We start from the raw sequence: 15,232 nt of genomic DNA, 5'->3' as shown, positions 1-15,232 counted from the left end.
CATCTCTCTGCTCGTCTCTGCCCCCAGCCCCCTCTCCCTCCATCTTTAGCACCCAGATTCAGTCACAGTCTAGTTCACATATGGCCTCACCTGCACACAAAGCTCCATCTCACTCTTTTATTGTGCCAGTCTATTGCCTATTCACAGCAACGGCACAACACAAATCAATCATCTTTCCTAATGGAAAGTCCACATTAACATGAGAAGACACTCCATTTCCGTCTCAGAATGCCAGGTCGACTGGTACCTGAGCTCCGGTCGATGAAGATCCAGGGCCCTGCAGGCGCTCTCATTTCAGGTGGGATAGCGAGGTGATGCCGTTAGGTCCAGGGGTGGCACCGGGAGTCAATGGTGTATTAACTGAGGATGTGACAATGGCAATAAAAATGCAAATTGCCATCCAAAGCAGGGGATGGCCTGGATCTGCCCTTCATAAGCCTGCATAATACAGTCAGCACACACCTGCTAAGACATGCGGTTCAACACGTCTCAAACATAACAATACAATGAGTGAGAGGAAGGGAGCGTGTGTGTCTATCCTCGAGATCATAACACCGGTAACTAAAAGAGTTTTCTTTTTATCACTGTCACTTCTCATTGATTTGTCTAGAAGTCCCCATTATGTACAATTTGTATTGGGTAAAAAAAAAAGTTAATATGCTATTGAACAATACTGGTCTCTACAACCTTTTACCATTCTTCAAGGTATTTTTTGTTCTCATGAAAACGACGTCAACATGGTTTAACACGTATTTGACATTTTGAAACCAACATGCTAGAAAGCACTCTTCGCCACAATCACCATAACACCAAAAGAGGAAATGTTTTTTTAAAGGACTGGTGGGTGATATTTGTAGTAGCTCCAGAGACTTGGGCAGTTCATACCAGGGTGCATTGAAGCTAGTCTGGTGTTATTAGAAAATCTGTTGTGTCCTGTTGTTAACTGTGTGCAAATTAATCCATTATGTTTTGTCTGATATATTCCATACTAAGGTTAAAGGCCAAGTGTGTAGGATTCAGCGTGATTTACTAGCGAAAACTGTATCTCTGAGTCCAGTTCATTACACACACCCTCAATCATGGGAAGACTGCTGACCTGACAGCTGTCCAGATGATAGTTATCAACAGCCTCCACAAGAAGGGTAAGCCACAAAAATGATTGCTGAAAAGGCTGGCTGTTGGTAGAGTGCTGTACTAAAGTATATTAATGGAAAGTTTAGTGGAAGGGAACGTGTGGTAGCAAAAGGTACACATTGTCTAGAAAAGTTATTTCAAAAACTTGGGAGAGCTTCACAAAGAATGCACTAAGCTGGTTTGAGTACATCAAGGCTACTCTTGCATTCCTGATATTAAGCCACTCCTCAACCAAAGCCGCAAGAAGTGTCTCTTTCCACATAAAGATAAAGTTTGCATTTCATCATTTGGAAATCAAGGCCATACAGTCTAGAAGAGGAGAGGAAAGTCACAGAATCCAAGGTGTTTGAAGTCCAGCGTGAAGTTTCTGCATTCTGCGGTGAATTGCGTTGCAATGTCCTCCGGTGTCAGTTTGCTATGTTTTATCACGTCCAAAGTCAACAAAGTCATCTACAAGTAGATTTTAGATTAACTCGTGCTTCCATCTGCTGACAAACTTTACAGAGATGCAGATTTCCTTATTTAGCATCTACCTGCCATGCCAAAACTATGCCAAACGTTATTACTGTGTTTGACTCACCACCCAACTAACCTGGCCTGAACTGTCAAGAGGAAGATGAAGGCCACTATCAAAGCAACTTCAGCAACACCTTAGCAGTAACACCTCCATAACACACCACACTGATGCAGTAATTTGTTGTAAAGGAGCATCAATAAATCAATGCATAAATCAACACACAAGGTAAACATTTCTGTATAAAACTTTGTTGCTTGATCTTGGAAAATATTTGAGATATGTGTATTAACAAAACAATAAATGGAAGTTTAATTAAAATAAACCTTCACTTTTCCATGATATTCTATTTTTTGAGATAGACCAGTAGTCTCTATGAAATGGCAAACCTCCATAATCCTTTAGCAGGGTCATTTTTAAGACAATGGTTGTAACTCTGTTTATGATAGCGCCTGCATACTATACACAAGGCAGCACAACTTTGAAGGGCAATAGGACATGAATATGTCCTCTGATAACAGTTTTTTTTTTTTTCTCTGTTGGGCCATAAGGACCCACAGGGACACATTGGTTGTATTTCAAAACTGCGTAATGGAACCACTGAGCTGTTGTCTCGTGCGTCACAGGGATTCTGTTTCAATGAAGAGGATATAATGTTGGGCAGTGAAGACAGATGTAGTTATGTTCTATCCATAGCAGAATTTTAGGTCATAAACATTAAAGATTGAGCTACAGAAGAAATTAAAAGTTGGAAAAGATTTTGGAGTTCAGTTTACAATAACAATCAATTTAAGGCACTTTATATTTTAAGGTAAAGACCCTAAAATAATATGTTGAGTGACATATTATATATTCCATATTATATGACATATAATAACATGTAGACTGTGTTACACACTTTCCCTTCCAGTGTTGGATTTATGGCTGTTCCAGTTCTACTGCTTTCTTCACAGTTCATTTAGATGCTCTAACTCTGTATACATGTAGTCTAATACGAAAAACTGATAGAGTACAAATACTATAGCGTCACCACAACTTGTTCTGGTTCCATTCAGAAACTCTGAGGAGTTTGACTAAATGAGCCAAGGGGTGATTTACTTAATCTATTAAAAATTACTATGTTACTTAGGGACCAGACAACATTGCAACATCTGTCACATGCTTGTTATTTAGGATTTGTTGAAAATGATTCTGTAATCTGGCACAGCAACTATTCTGCCTATAATTACATTTGGATGTTATACTGCTCCTTAACACTTGATCCAAGGCAAAGGGCACATTGTGTGTATGTATTTAAATTTCCATGTATAAGTGTCACATATGTCTCTGCAACTAATCCTAAAATATTTTAGAAAATACTGAATATGGCTATTGATGAGTAAGTAAGCTCTTTAATTGTCTAATCTCTCACTGTTTTTTTTGTTTTGTGTCTTGCATTTAAATGTGTACTACTTTAAATAAATAAAAAAAATCTTGTAATTTAACCAGTTGGGATGTTACCGATTTTAGATAATGCATACATTGCATTTGCATATATTGCAGTCATTATTATTCATACATTTGTAAATGTAATGATTAAGCAATAGCCTTCGTCTGACCAGAAAATGGCTTGACAGTTAATTGCAAGTTACTTTAAAACCTCAAAAAATGGAGAAATGATCTAATATCCTCCCGAGACTGACAGGTGTTACACTTCTTTGAACACAGGCGTCCTCTTCCTTTTATGTCTCAGTTTTCTGTTTCTCACCTTGAGACACTGCTTAAATCAGTGGAAGGTTTCTTTGAATAAGGCACAAAAGGGGAGAAAGAAGAGTACTGTGTCTGCGTGAGCCAGCTTTGTGTCTGTGGATGAGGAAGAGGTGGGTATGAGTAGTATCGTGATGATTTGGATTTCGTTCCAGGTCTCTTGGAACATGCACTGTCTGGTGAAGTATTTTAAAAACCTGCCTCGTGAATGTGTCTGCTTTGGATCATCAGCCCGGTCAGAGAGAGGGAGGTGGAAGAAGAGAAGACCCACCTGCGTAACCTCAGCTTGTCCTCTGCCAAGAACACAAAACACTGATCCAAGAGAAGAATATGGGTCTAATTTCGTCAGAAGACAGCTCTATCATATCATGTGTCTTATCACTTTACATCATTTTTTTTTACATGGCAGTCTATTGTAAGGATTACATTTGTCAATATAAAATGTACTTGTCTAAATAAATACATTTAAACCCCCCAAAATAATAACAATAACATATCAAATAAAAAAAATACACAAAAATATGTTTAATGATTATTTTTGTAACTTTAGCTTGTTATAGTGGAGCCAAACAGCTGTGGGCAGCAGGCAACGGCCTTGCATGTTTTTTATCTGGAGTGGAATTTATTTGAAGGGTTGAATGGGCCTCAGTGTGTTGGTTTCGTTTTTATGTCACCTCATCAGTGTGCACGAAGCACAATTGTTAAAACTCAGACACACTATGGACGGAATGTATTTCAAAGGCAAACGATACGCCTCCTTTGAAGCACCACAGCAATATGTACAAAGAATGAATGTGTTTGACAAATTTGTACCACTATGACCTTGAGGTTATTACAGAATCAGGTCTTTACTCAAATAATTATTCTGCGCATCTGTTTTTGTTTGTCTTCATTAGTAAATCGAAACTATACTTATATAAACACATCAGGCGTACACTTTTTGGAGACTTTATTCGGTACCCCCATTTGCCTTCAGAACTGGCTGAACTCTTCATGGCATAGATTCAACAAAGTGCTGGAAACATCCCTCAGAGACTTTGGTCCATATTGATATGATAGCATCACACAGCTGTGGATTTGTTGGCTGCACATCCATGATGTGAATCTCCTGTTCTAATACATCCCAAAGGTGCTCTACTGGATTGATTGGATGATTGTGTTGGCCATTTGAATGCAGTGAACTCACTGTCATCTGAAAAGAAAACAGTTTGAGATTATTTAAGCTTTGTGAGATAGCATGAAGCAGCCACCAGAAAATGAGCACAATGTCGTCATAAAGGGATAGACATGGTCAGCAGCAACACTCAGGTAGGTTGAGGTGTTTAAATAATGCTCAGCTGGTGCCCAAAGTGTGCCAAGAAAATATCCCCCATATCATTACACTACCAGCACCCTGAACATTTGATACAAGGTGAGATTGATCCACATTATCATGCTGTTAATGCCAAGTTGTGATGCTACCATACAAATGTCGCAGCAGGAATAAACTCATCAGAACAGGCAACACCTTTCCTTAGTTTCCTGTTCTTAGTTGACACAAGTGGTACCCAGTGTGGTCTTCTGCTACTCTAGCTCATATGCTTCAAGTTACAGTATATTATGCATTGAGAGATTTTCTTCTGCATGCCTTGGTTATAACAAGTGGTTATTTGATGCTTTCAATTTGAAGGACTCTAGCCATATCTTTGATCTCTGACATCAACAAGCCATTTTCTCCCAGAGAAATGCTGCTCACTGGATATTTTCTCTTTTTTCGCCATTCTCTATAAACCCCTGAGATGGTTGTGTAGGGAAAACGCCAGCAAATCAGCATTTTCTGAAATACTCAGACCAGTCCGCCTGTTACATGATTCATTCAAAGTCACCTAAATCACCTTTCTTCTCCATTCTGATGCTCAGTTTAAACTTCAGCAGGTCATCTTGACCATTTCTACACGCCTAAATACACTGAGTTGCTGCAATGTGATTGGCTAATCAGATATTCACTTTAACAAGCAGTTCAATAGGTGTACCTAATAAAGTGTCTGGGGTATGTACTTTGACATGATTAATAATTTCTCCTAGTTTCACTTCATATTTTACAAAGTGATCTGCAGATGAGTGATAACTGTCATTTTACTGCCCAGTTATTGTGCAGTATTATCACAGTAACAATAGCACAATATCTGGAAATGCAAACAGCAATGTTAATAACACTATGATTAAATTTCATCATTTAGTTGTTGTTTGCTGTTCAAGAACGGTATTGCAGCCAAAATATGAATATAGGTGTAAAAGAACTCTGCAAATTAAAGTACATTACATATACACATACAATATTTCCATATATGTTATTTTCAGTAATGGCATGTAATCCCTACATTTCACACCCATACTCTCAATGAACTGTGACCAACATCAAAGTTAAATCTACATTTAAACTATATAGCAACGTGAAGAAAACCACTAGGTAGGCAGATGGTTAACCTTTCATGTGAACTTTCACAATAAAAACACCACACACAGTGATAAAATCTTTCTTCACATATATTTTATAACATTTTGAAGTACATTAAGTACATTTTGGAAATAGAAGCTACAGTTTATAAAACCTTTCCAGCAGAAATCATTGATGGGCCAGCATCAGCCTTTTTTACCTCTAGCAGACAGGTCTATTTTCTATATAAAAAAAGAATTCAAAAACAAAAACAAAAAGAAATTAGCTACATTATTTTGTCCTGCGCTACCTTTAAATTCCCATGAAAGCACCAGCTGTCTGCATCTCGTCTTTTATAAAATATAAATTATTGAAAAATATTCAAATGCTTGTGAACTAAATACAATAAAAATGATCTCATAACAAAAATACAAAGACACTATAAAATATACAAAAAAAACAACATCCAAAATAACAAGTTTTCCTTCTGAATCCATTCCGAGATATGCATATGCCACAAAATATTGTTAAGTGTACACTTGCCTGACTAAGGTTCATTAATACATAAGACCTGCAGTAGACTGTAGACTCTGACATTTAACAACAGTATAATTTCCTGACAAAATAAATGTCAAAATATTAACATTTTAGGTAACAGAAATGTTTTCTTCAAGCACATTGATCTTATGAAGCCAACCATACTAACATTATGACGTTTGTGTTGGGAGGAAAAAAGAAAACATTTTTTAATACATACAGGTAAAAAATAAGTCTTTAAAGCTCACTTTAATACAGAACACTGACATCAGAAAAATACCTGAACAATACCAAAAAAAAGAAAAAAGAGAGAAAAGAGGTTTTCAAAACACTGGCGTCAACATATGCAATAAAGGAATGAACATACAGTGCAGCTTATTACTGACCCAACTGTTTAACTTCCAATTCTTTATCTTGGATAAGGAAACGTTGAGCCAGTGCTGAATAACAATGGACAATTTGTTACCAGTTACACAGTATGAACGTATACGTCATCTCTTACCTAAACTCAGCGGGTATCCAAAATAAAAAAAGAACAAAAAAAACATCGGCGTTACTCTTTGTCCTTAAGCTGTGTGCTTTCTGACATATTAACAAAAGATAAAAGACGACATTTCACGAATATGTGAGAGGTTTCTGGTCCCCATCTTCTAACGTTGTGGGTGCACCGTGGCCAAAGACCTCACATGGGCTTTGGTTATTATTCCTGCTTTGTCTTTTGCTTATTTGTGTAATCTGGGTCTCAGTAAAGCATTATGAAACAGAATCTGTACAAATAGACATCTCAGAAGCTATTTTCATCCATATGGGTAACTTTCAGCTACTGTAAACAATAACATTGTATTCTAATATAATACTCAACTTTGGCATTTCCCATAAGGCTAGTGTACAGCCACTGTTCCCACTGTTTGGGAGGAAACTGTTGCCAATTTGCTTGTAACCAGTCATTCATTTCTGAACTGAATGTAGATGAGTTGCAAAAGAACGTAAAATTGAAATGGAAGCATCCGCCAGCCGTCCTATACGTCTCAAGCAAGTTAACTCGCATCACTTGTATCCACCCGTCTTCATCAGACATCACGAGAGATCACCTACATTATCCACATCACCCATCACCTCCGTCTATCCTCTAAAGTTTCAGATTCTAGTCAACATTTATGGTCAGTTTTCCTATCACCTGACCTGCTTTCCTACACTGTACCTTCACACTATACTACCCTTCCTTATGGCCAAAACGTACAACACATTTCAAAGAGAATTATCCAAAATAACAACAGCAAATCAACTTGCAATTTTACTCTCTAGGCAAACACGATTAATATGAAAACGTGTCTAAAGGTAAGATTACATGGGCAGTGAAATGAAATTATGCATCTAATCTGCACATGAAACAGCTCTTCTTACTCCTGAATTTCCCCACATAAGATTGTCTACAGTTTGCTAATACTGGTGGTATATGCAAAAAAAAAAAAAAAATGTACGACTTTCAGTCACAATATGCGTCTCTAACGAGGTGGCAAACATGTACATAAAGGTGAACGTGTCAGTTTCAAAAGCAACGGCTACTTTCAGTTGTCTTTCAGACACTCTTGCTATGAGTAACCTCACCAGGTCTTCACACTCTACAAAGCAAGGGGCCAGTGTCTATAGTGTTGTCTGATAACGCATCAGCACATTTCAGTTGAAGGTTCCTTGAGAACAGACGAGTAAAACTTGGCATCTATTGTTTGGTTCCACTGTAATACCATCACTTAGAACAATGTGAAAAAATACCCTTTACAACACTTAGCTGTAGATGTACAGTGGCTGTTTTGAGAAATCGGCATTAGTATAGTGGCACAAGCGTATGCTCTTTAAACAGCAATTTATACCAGACACTTTTTTTTCTTTTGTTTTTTTTTTTTTTGGTCCTAGCTGAAAAAAGTCTGTCACTGCCAAAAGGAAAAACAGTAAGCGTGTATGCAAGTATGAGATTATACCTTCCTCAGTTCAGTTCAGTTCAGGTTTTTTTTTTTCTGCATTTTGGCAACCGTTTTCTTAGCAGGAACTTTCCGCTTCGTTTAGCCCAACATTTTTATTGTCTCTCTCGCTCTCTCAGTTCTCCCCCACTTTGCTACTTAGTCAGAACAGAACCTGAAATCTACCCGGTAACGCTTTGTTTGCTTTGAGCTGCGAAATGACACCAGTATAAGTCACTCATACACACATACACACATGCGTGCACACACACACGCACCTCAAATGCAACAGGGTAAGAATACAGGTTTTAGGCTTCTGCCTTCGGTTTTAAAATTATGGTCTGAGAGACAGGAGCTCAAAGTTGACAAAGACCACAGTTATTCGTTTAAACAAAAAAAAAAACAGGAAAAAAACCCAAAAAACCAAAACAAAACATTTTTGGTCCCCAAAATAATTGGTTTACCAATTCTATCAAACAGTTAAGACCACTTTATGAGCCTCAGTCCAAGCGGCTCCTTAACTTTTTGTCTTCACTTCCTTTTTTTTTTCATATCTGATTCACTCGTCCGTATCAGGCTTTACATCCAACATTGCATGCAGCTCCTCGGGAGTGTACCCCAGCAGGCTTTTTAAGTCACAGACAAAGCGGTAGACATAGCGTTTCCCAGATGTCTTGTGGATGATATTCTTGTCATAGTAGTAACGCAGGCCACGGCTCAGCTTCTCATAATTCATCTTGGGCTTGTTTTTTCTTTTGCCCCACCTTCGAGCAACCTGAAAAAAGCACAGTGAACAAGCCTGTCAAGATGTGCCAGAAACATTAGAATACATACTTTTGTTGAAACTTGCAATTAATTGAGCTACATGGAACAAGCAGCCATCTTGTTCATCTGGCTAACTGCTTAAGACCTCCCAGCACGTGTGCCAGATGACCAGCGAGGTCGCAACCTCTCACCTCATCTGGGTCAGAAAGCTTGAACTCCCAGCCGTCGCCTGTCCAGCTGATGAAGGACTGGCAAGACTTGTCGGTCAGTAGCTCCAGAAGAAACTGCCACAGCTGGATGGGGCCACTGCCTGCAGAGCAGATGGGGGTGGAAGGGGAGAAGGTGTTCGTTTAAGAAGAAGAGCTATATACACTGAGAGGACACACTGTTGTTTGTGCAGATGCCAGTTGCTGTGGGGATTGATTGAGGTGAGGGTAAGTTCAGAGCAAAAGATCTCCTGTTGTTGGAAAATGCTCCCAAGTCCCATAGTCTGCTTAACAGTTTATCGAACTAAACTAGTACATTTCACATAACAATACGCCGAATCTATGAGATATATTCCCATCAGTCCATGTGCTATGCAGAATGCGTTGAGGAACAGCACTGTCTGTACAATGTACTGTCTGTGATAAAAGTCAGAGCCAGAAGAAGCACTAAGTACTTATGCTATATATGAAAAGTGTTACATATTCATGCAAATTATTCACTTAGTTTGAAAAGAGGAACAAAGTAAAGCTTCTAATCTGGGTCAGACTGAAGTACAGCAGTGGAACCAAATGTCGTCCCAAGCACAGAAGTCCCATTCATCATGTATTCCCTTGTCTGCCAGTTGCCCTGTGCAGTATGTGAATCTAGAGTGAGAGTCTGTGTCTGCAAGAGTTCCACACTGATGAAATCACTATTTTAAAAATAAGAAGGGCTGCATTTAGGCTTCAGCAGCACATCTACTGTACTTGAATAGAGTCTGTTTTAAGAAAGAGAGCAGTTGCCAAGTTCAATGCAAAGTTAATAGGGTGCATTTTTCCATAAGTAACGTTAAATGAATAAACTAGTAAAACATCATTTCAATGTCACAGCAAAAGGTTTATTAGAGTTCATGGAAAAAAAGGAGGGAAAGCAGAACAAAGGCGATAAAAAAAAAGAAGCCTGGTTTTGTCTCTGAACTAGATTCACTGCAGTGCACTTTGATCGTGTGGTTTTTTTTGTTGTTTTTTTTCAGCATACACACGAACCCACCCACTTTTGAGGCTTGCATGTTGAAATCACACCTGCCAGTGCAGCACACCGCCTAAGCAAAACTGGAGCTAAGCAAAAGTCACCTCTCTCGAGTGCCTCAGAAAACCAAACGTACCCTTTTTGTAACAAAAACAAAAGCGTTCAGGGAAACAGACGTGTGGGTTGAACAACTCGAAATTTAGAGCCCTCTAAGGCCTCGCAGGGACTGAAGAAGAAGGTGCATGACAGCAGCCATTCCGAGTTTGGAAAATAAGTGGCTCTGCAACACCGGGTTGCACTCATACAGAAAGCTTTGACTCGTGTTCCTGCTGCAGTAACTGTGAGAACACACAAGGGTAATACCAGAACCTCGTGCTTTCATGCCACAATGTAGGCAACCCTTTTTAAAATAGGTTAAAATCTTAACGCACAATGGGCCTGAACAAGCATAAGGTGGGGGCTCGTCTTCATAACGTTAAGTATCGAATTCATGGCTATATGAGTCTAAAACCTATGTGGCTATTTAAAGGACGATAATTCAAAGGTGTGGATACAATTTTTTAAAGGTGAGACCAGCTAATATTCACCGGGAAATTACTATTTTTTTACAGCATTGTAATGCAAAAGCCCTCTGTGTGTACGAGCAAATACATGCAATAGTGAGACAGAGAGCGAAATATCATGAGCCAAAATGAGAGTTCGCTATGTTGTAAGGTGGCCTGATGTTATTGAAGACAGAGGTGTAAATGATGAATTGTCGCAGGAAACCACGCAGATGGCAACTGGAGCCTTATCTCCCTGCAGCCTTATCAGGTCCCTTGTCCTCGTTACAAGTGTCACCTGTCACCCCGTGACTTAAACAGGAAGTCGAGCAAGAGCAAGCTGTCGAGCTGTCATAAACACTGTTTTGGAATTGTACAAGAGCTCGTTTCTTTATTTTGAGGGATTTTTTTTTCCAGATAGAGGGCTCTTTCTCTCTCTTGCTCCCCCGATCTTTTTTTTTTCTTCTGTTTTTATTCACCCACCCACACATGCACATGGGCAAACACAAAAATGCTTCCATCTTTGAAAGACCACAACTCTCTTTGCACTGCTCTTTAAAATAGCAGGGTCCTGAGCAGCAGTTAGAAGGGCTTTTTTTAGTTTTTTCTTTTTGTCTTAAAAACTGGAGTGCTTGTGGCATTATTATCTTCATAGTTATAGTTTCATAGTCAAAACAAGTCTCTTCTCACATTAGGCTGAAAACAGCTGCCATGCTTTCCTTACAAGTACACAATTTGGAGTTGAAACATGCAGTACATAAAAAGACAGATTATTGTAAAGATGCTGGGGAAACATATGGAGGAGGAAACTATGCAACTATGACTTGTTTAAAATCTGTTTACACCGTGACTGCCTGCAGCCAGTTTGCATTGCCTCTGCTGGTTTTGCACGCAGGGAGAAAACAGATTTATATCATTCTAGAGACGCTCTGTGTCTTCGTCTTAACCATTTGATTATAAATTCATAACTATATCTTTCCAACATTTCATAAATGACTCACTGTTCCAAAAGTGGCTCTTGAACTAATGACCATACAGCTGACCAATTAACTTGTGCATACCAACTTTGGGCCACTCTGCAGAGATGTGATGTATGCATTGTTTGTGACGTTGGAAAATATGCTTGGATTTCCCCCTTTTTCCAATGCTGGCAGTCTTACTGCCGTGTGACTGTAATTTAAACAAGACCGAAAAAGTCCCAAACACTCTGTGAAGAGTCGATTCAGCATCAGCGTTCAACTGTGTCAGTGTTCAGCTGTGTTTACAGTTCAGCTTTAAACTAGAATAACATGAATTAAACCCCTTTGCAGGGATTTGACAACTGTTCTCTTCGTATGTTCGTATGGCAATTGACATTAAAAGACAGCTAACTTGAGGCCAAAAACACCAAGTTATTTATGTCATCTTTCTTGATTCATATTAACTTAAAAGTTGTATTTATGGCTCAGTGCCAATAAACGGTTAAGAAGTAGTAACAGCGGCAGTTGTTTTTTTTTTTTGTTTTTTTTTTGCACCCTTTTGAAACCAAAAGTCATGCCAGATGCTAAAATAGTGCATTTGCTGCACAAGAGCATTTAAAATATCTCTCCATCTTACTGAACTTGAAGAACATACATAAAGCAGCTTTTTCAGCATGCATGAGTGAGAAGATGCCTCATGAGATGAAGAGATAATTTTACTCTGCTCTGGTGTTATGTGCAGGGGCAGGCATAATTTCTAAGTTTCACGAGCGTTGCTAGGACGACCTGGAAAAAATAGGTTGAGATGCGGGCTGCCGATAAGAAGAAGGTAGATGAGAAGACAGAAAAGAAGAAGAGAAAAAAAAGCGAGAGAAGAAGAAGTGAAGTAAAAGGAGGCATGAGTGAAATCTGTTTTATTTCCTGTGATGTGCATAACTTGGGTTGCCTGGGTAAAAGGTGTGCTTTTTTTTCCTTCTTTGGTCTAAAAGTGTTGCATTCAGGCACCACAAGATTTGGCACTTTTGCAGAGCATCAACAAGTTTGTTACACCACATTATACACTGCAATTTGTGCCCTACAGAAGTGTTTATATTAAAATTATATTCACAGAACACAACAATCGGACTGGTTTTCCATAAACGTCTACCGTTTGCATGCACGCGATCAGAAAAAATACATATAGACCTTTTATTACTCTTTTAATGTTATGTCTGCATATAAATATAAAGTGTGATTTCTAGACATCTTACCTGTGTATCCTGCCAGTGCTGCTGCTGGGATGACGGGTTTGTCCTTGCTGAGGTCTGAGCGCTCCCTCACATAGTCTTTAAAGGTGCCCTTGGGCTTGTGGCCATGCAAGGCAGCGGGGTAGTCTTCTGAGTCAAAGCTGTCATAAGACGGTACCCGCTGCAGGCTGCTAAATGAAGACTGGCTGCTCCAGGACTGGGTCAGTCGGTCGCAGCTCTCATAGCTTTCAATGCTCTCAAACGAGTCCTGGCCACCAAGCTTACCTGGAAGGGAAAGGGCGAAAAAAATTTTTAAAATTGGCAAGAAAGCCATTGTTATGTAGGTAGAAACTCTAAACTCACACACATTACTGGGATTTCAAACATTGTTTGTGGACAAGCTATATGATATTTAAATTTTAGCATTTAGGCCAATTTGATGATGGCAAAAATACTTAAGATGATTCCCGTCAGTGTTGCATTGATATTGGCATTGCGCATTAATGATTACTCATGGAGTTTTATAGCATCATTCAATTTGTCACAGTCACACACAGTCTTTGTTTTTTTAGTCATCCCAAGATGAACCAAGTCTACCACAGCCTGACGGAAAGTGACTTTGGGCTTTCAGTAAGAGCCAAAGTTGAACCGATGGAAAAGAAATAAGTGCACTCGATTTATGACACAGATAGATTCTATGACAAATCACCATTACCTCCAAAACTGTCTGATGGCGAAACTTGAACTGCAAATAAAACTGAATTAATTGCAAAAACCTTGCTGAGATTTGATAAAAGGGACATTAGCCACACCTTAGAAGTAAATTGTTTTGCTTCTGACTAAGCTATAGCTTATTGCTCTGTACAGTGCCACGTCCCTCCATTTCACACCTCATTTCACTTTCACAACCAGCATTTGGGTTTGATTTTAAATGGAAGACATTCACACAAATTGTCCCGCTATTTTTGGCCTTGAGGACGATAAGAGGAGTCTTTCAGTGGTAAGCCATTAACAAATGACAGATAATGCCGTGCCGCTATTGATGCTGAAATCTTCAACTGGTAAAATTGGAGCCACATGTGGATATCAATTGTGCTACAAAATACTTTCCCACGTTGGGAGATCACAGTTCAATGCGCAAACACTTGGTATGTGTGATGCATGGGGATTGGATCTCAAGCCTTGCAGCCAAACGCTTAAAGCACTGGATGGAGGACTCGTATGGTTTACATGGCACTTGCTAATAATTTATACAGCTGGGGATTTGGGAGAAGAAAAACCCTAGCTTTATGGGTAACAGTCTAAATCATACCGCTAATTCCTCTGTAAACTATTGCTGGGAGAGAAAACAAGCTCGAGCATTCAGAAAAGCAAACAGTTTCATGAGAAAACCCCACGCTTGCTAACTGAGGATGACACCTCTATCTCCTTACCCAGAACCCTAAGGTTGCGTCGAAGAAAGGAGGCCAAGAAAAACAAGAAAGAGAAAAAATACCTTCTTTTTTTTTGAAGGTTACACCACTTGAACTGTTTTACATAAGGGACATGCGGCAAGAACAGAACACATTGTGGCTTTGGTTCGTGTATCGCTCTGACAAAAACAATAGAGTTTTTTTTTTTCCCAACCCAGTCTAGAGTGTACAAGTCGGGTTTGCTTGAACCACAAGCCAACCAGAAGGCCTGCTTTTCTTCTCTTCTAATACTTGCACACTGATGTGGCATGACAAGATTCTGGTAGCTTCAGCACAATCACACGCAGGCAGACACCCACAGAAACCTTCAACTTTAACATGCATTCAGACAAACTCAAGCAAGCGCATGTGGACGCATTTATTAAGCAGGTAATTCGAGCAAACCTTCAGAGCACAAAGTAAATGCACCGCATTTTCACTGCAAGGCTAATCCCACATTCTTTAATGTCTCCTCAAATCTCAGCTACGTACTTATGCACTGTACGATCGCTCACCTCTGCTGAGGCGTCCCACGCACATGTTGTCAGGTGACACCACCTCTTGCTTGACAGTAAAGTAGTCTCCCGGGATGGAGTTGAGGGCCGTGTCCCGGAGGATGACCGCAGCAGGGTATTCACTCTCATATTTGAGGGTCAGCAGTTCTTCTGAGCTGATGGGATGAAGTGTCTGGTAGGACTCTGTGATGAAGCCGGGCTCTGAGTATTCAGAAGGAGGGACACACTGAGCGTGCTCGACACCATAGCCTGGA

The 15,232-nt window shown here is 39.5% G+C and overlaps 1 protein-coding gene across 2 annotated transcripts in view; it reads right to left on the bottom strand.

The window, feature by feature from the left end:
- Positions 1–5,902: 5,902 nt before the first annotated feature.
- Positions 5,903–15,232, bottom strand: part of ets1 (v-ets avian erythroblastosis virus E26 oncogene homolog 1) — a 35,104-nt gene continuing 25,774 nt past the window's right edge. For both annotated transcript variants that reach the window (XM_031743578.2, XM_031743579.2), the window contains 4 exons: positions 14,979–15,227; positions 13,037–13,297; positions 9,262–9,380; positions 5,903–9,080 (listed from right to left, as the gene is read on the bottom strand). In XM_031743578.2, the coding sequence (XP_031599438.1) occupies positions 8,865–9,080; positions 9,262–9,380; positions 13,037–13,297; positions 14,979–15,227 (845 nt within the window). In that variant the 3' untranslated portion in view covers positions 5,903–8,864. The remainder of the gene's footprint in view (positions 9,081–9,261; positions 9,381–13,036; positions 13,298–14,978; positions 15,228–15,232) is intronic.

Source organism: Oreochromis aureus, linkage group 14 (genome assembly GCF_013358895.1).
Source record: "Oreochromis aureus strain Israel breed Guangdong linkage group 14, ZZ_aureus, whole genome shotgun sequence".
Lineage (NCBI taxonomy): Eukaryota > Metazoa > Chordata > Actinopteri > Cichliformes > Cichlidae > Oreochromis > Oreochromis aureus.
The sequence above is the reverse complement of the archived record's forward strand: the minus strand, read 5'-3'. Positions and strand labels throughout refer to the sequence as shown.